Consider the following 542-nt stretch of genomic DNA (forward strand, 5'->3'; position numbering starts at 1 on the left):
TTATATTGTGTTTGTGTTTATAGGGTGGGGTTTGTGTGGAGGCCCCCAATTCAAGCCAGTAGTCCTCATTAGGGTCATAAGAGGGGGGCCCCCTCAACCCCTCTCGTGCTGCAGCAGACAGCAGCGGGTCTGCTGCTGTGCCCCGGTGCAGCAGCAGCGCGTGCTGCCGCACATCCCTGAAGCTTGCTGCAGTGTATCGACACAGGGGGCAGTGGTAGTGCCAGCATATGAGTGGGGGTGGGGGGGGCCCCCGGGGGGCCCCCAACAAACCACCGGGGGGGGGGCCCCCCAGCGGGGTCGGGGGGCCCCCTCTAGTACCCCCTGCATATACACCTGAGGGGCCCCCAGCAGCAGCACCGATGCAGCGACGTGCACGCAAAGGACGCAGAGGAACTATGCCTGTTTCTCCTGCTGCTGCTGTTGCTGCTGTTGCTGCTGCTGCTGCTGCTGTTGCTGCTGCTGCTCCTGCTGCTGCTGCTGTTGCTGCTGCTGCTCCTGCTGCTGCTGTGTCACCGGAGAGCAGCACAGCAGCACTTTCTGTT

General features: G+C 63.1%; 1 protein-coding gene across 1 annotated transcript in view; it reads right to left on the reverse strand.

Annotated features, from left to right (window-relative positions):
* Nucleotides 1-393: 393 nt before the first annotated feature.
* The window catches only part of EMH_0006820 (uncharacterized protein), a gene marked incomplete at both ends in the record, with an annotated part of 1,901 nt that continues 1,752 nt past the window's right edge, over nucleotides 394-542 (reverse strand). The window contains one exon of the mRNA XM_013497659.1: nucleotides 394-537. Within this exon, the coding sequence (XP_013353113.1) occupies nucleotides 394-537 (144 nt within the window). The remainder of the gene's footprint in view (nucleotides 538-542) is intronic.

The sequence above is a fragment of the Eimeria mitis genome, genomic scaffold (genome assembly GCF_000499745.2).
Source record: "Eimeria mitis Houghton genomic scaffold, Emh_scaff283, whole genome shotgun sequence".
Classification (NCBI taxonomy): domain Eukaryota; phylum Apicomplexa; class Conoidasida; order Eucoccidiorida; family Eimeriidae; genus Eimeria; species Eimeria mitis.